Source organism: Diabrotica undecimpunctata, chromosome 7 (genome assembly GCF_040954645.1).
Source record: "Diabrotica undecimpunctata isolate CICGRU chromosome 7, icDiaUnde3, whole genome shotgun sequence".
NCBI classification, from domain to species: Eukaryota; Metazoa; Arthropoda; class Insecta; order Coleoptera; family Chrysomelidae; genus Diabrotica; species Diabrotica undecimpunctata.
Genome location: NC_092809.1, coordinates 55518036 through 55519147, shown reverse-complemented (window position 1 = coordinate 55519147; position 1112 = coordinate 55518036). Strand labels below are relative to the sequence as shown.

The 1112-nt window shown below is 39.5% G+C and overlaps 1 protein-coding gene across 1 annotated transcript; it reads left to right on the top strand.

The window, feature by feature from the left end:
• The first annotated feature begins 264 nt into the window (after positions 1 to 264).
• Positions 265 to 876, top strand: LOC140446381 (uncharacterized). Its single transcript, XM_072538926.1, has one exon. It carries the CDS (start codon positions 265 to 267, stop codon positions 874 to 876), a length of 612 nt encoding a protein of 203 aa, XP_072395027.1.
• The last annotated feature ends 236 nt before the right edge of the window (positions 877 to 1112 follow it).

Genomic DNA, 1112 nt, shown 5'->3' with positions numbered 1-1112 from the left:
AAAAGTGATTTATTAGGTAGAGGACCAGTTATTCATGCCGAACATGAACGCAAGTTGGCCGAAGGATTGAAAACTCTAGAAAAATGGGGCTTTGGATTGTCAAAACGTGAAGTTCTGTTGATTGTCTCTGATTTTGTTACACAAAATAATATAAGAACGCCATTTAAAAATAATACTCCTGGTCATGACTGGTTCACCGGCTTCAAAGCAAGATACAAGTTATCTCTCAAGAAACCCCAATCGGTTGAGTACGCAAGGAAGAAGATGTGTGATCCATTTCCCATTTATAAGTATTTTGAGATCTTAAAGAACACTCTTGTTGAATTAGATCCTAATGATAAGCCTAAGCAAATATGGAATTTGGACGAGACCAGCTTATGCGTTGACCCATCCCGAGTGAAGGTGCTAGGAGCCAAAGGTAAATCGTGTTCGCGAACTACGAGTAGTCCAGGTAAGGAGAATGTAACAATATTATCTGCGGCAAATGCATTTGGAGACAAAGTACCACCATGTATTGTATTTAAAGGAAAGTTCGTATGGGACCAGTGGATGGCAACACAGGACCCAGATAATCTTGATATAGCATATGCAGCTACTCCAAACGGCTGGATGGAAACGGATGTTTTCGTCAATTTCTTAAAAAATACATCTTTGTATGCTGTGGGACAACAAAGACCACTATTATTGATATATGATGGTCACAGCACTCACGTAAATACAAAAGTCATCGAATTAGCTCGTGAAAATGAGATTACCATTCTCAAGTTGCCGCCACACACATCGCCAACATTTTCTGAACATGTTCGTGACGTGTGGTATGGTACAAAGCCAGAAATCATCCAAAGCGGATTTCGGAAAGCGGCAATATTCCCATAGAAAAATAACGTTGTAAAAGAAGCTAAATTTCACCCCGATGCCTATAAACGTTGGAAGGAGATAAATAACAAAACTGCGAATCAAGGTGACGAAAATATGGAAGCAACTCTAGAAGATTTACCGCCATCAGTTTCTTTTGAAGACTTACTTTTGAAAACAGTCAAACCAATGCCTCGTTTGGAACCAGTAAAGAAAACACGAGTAACTCCTGGTGCCAAGGTTATAACCAGTAATGA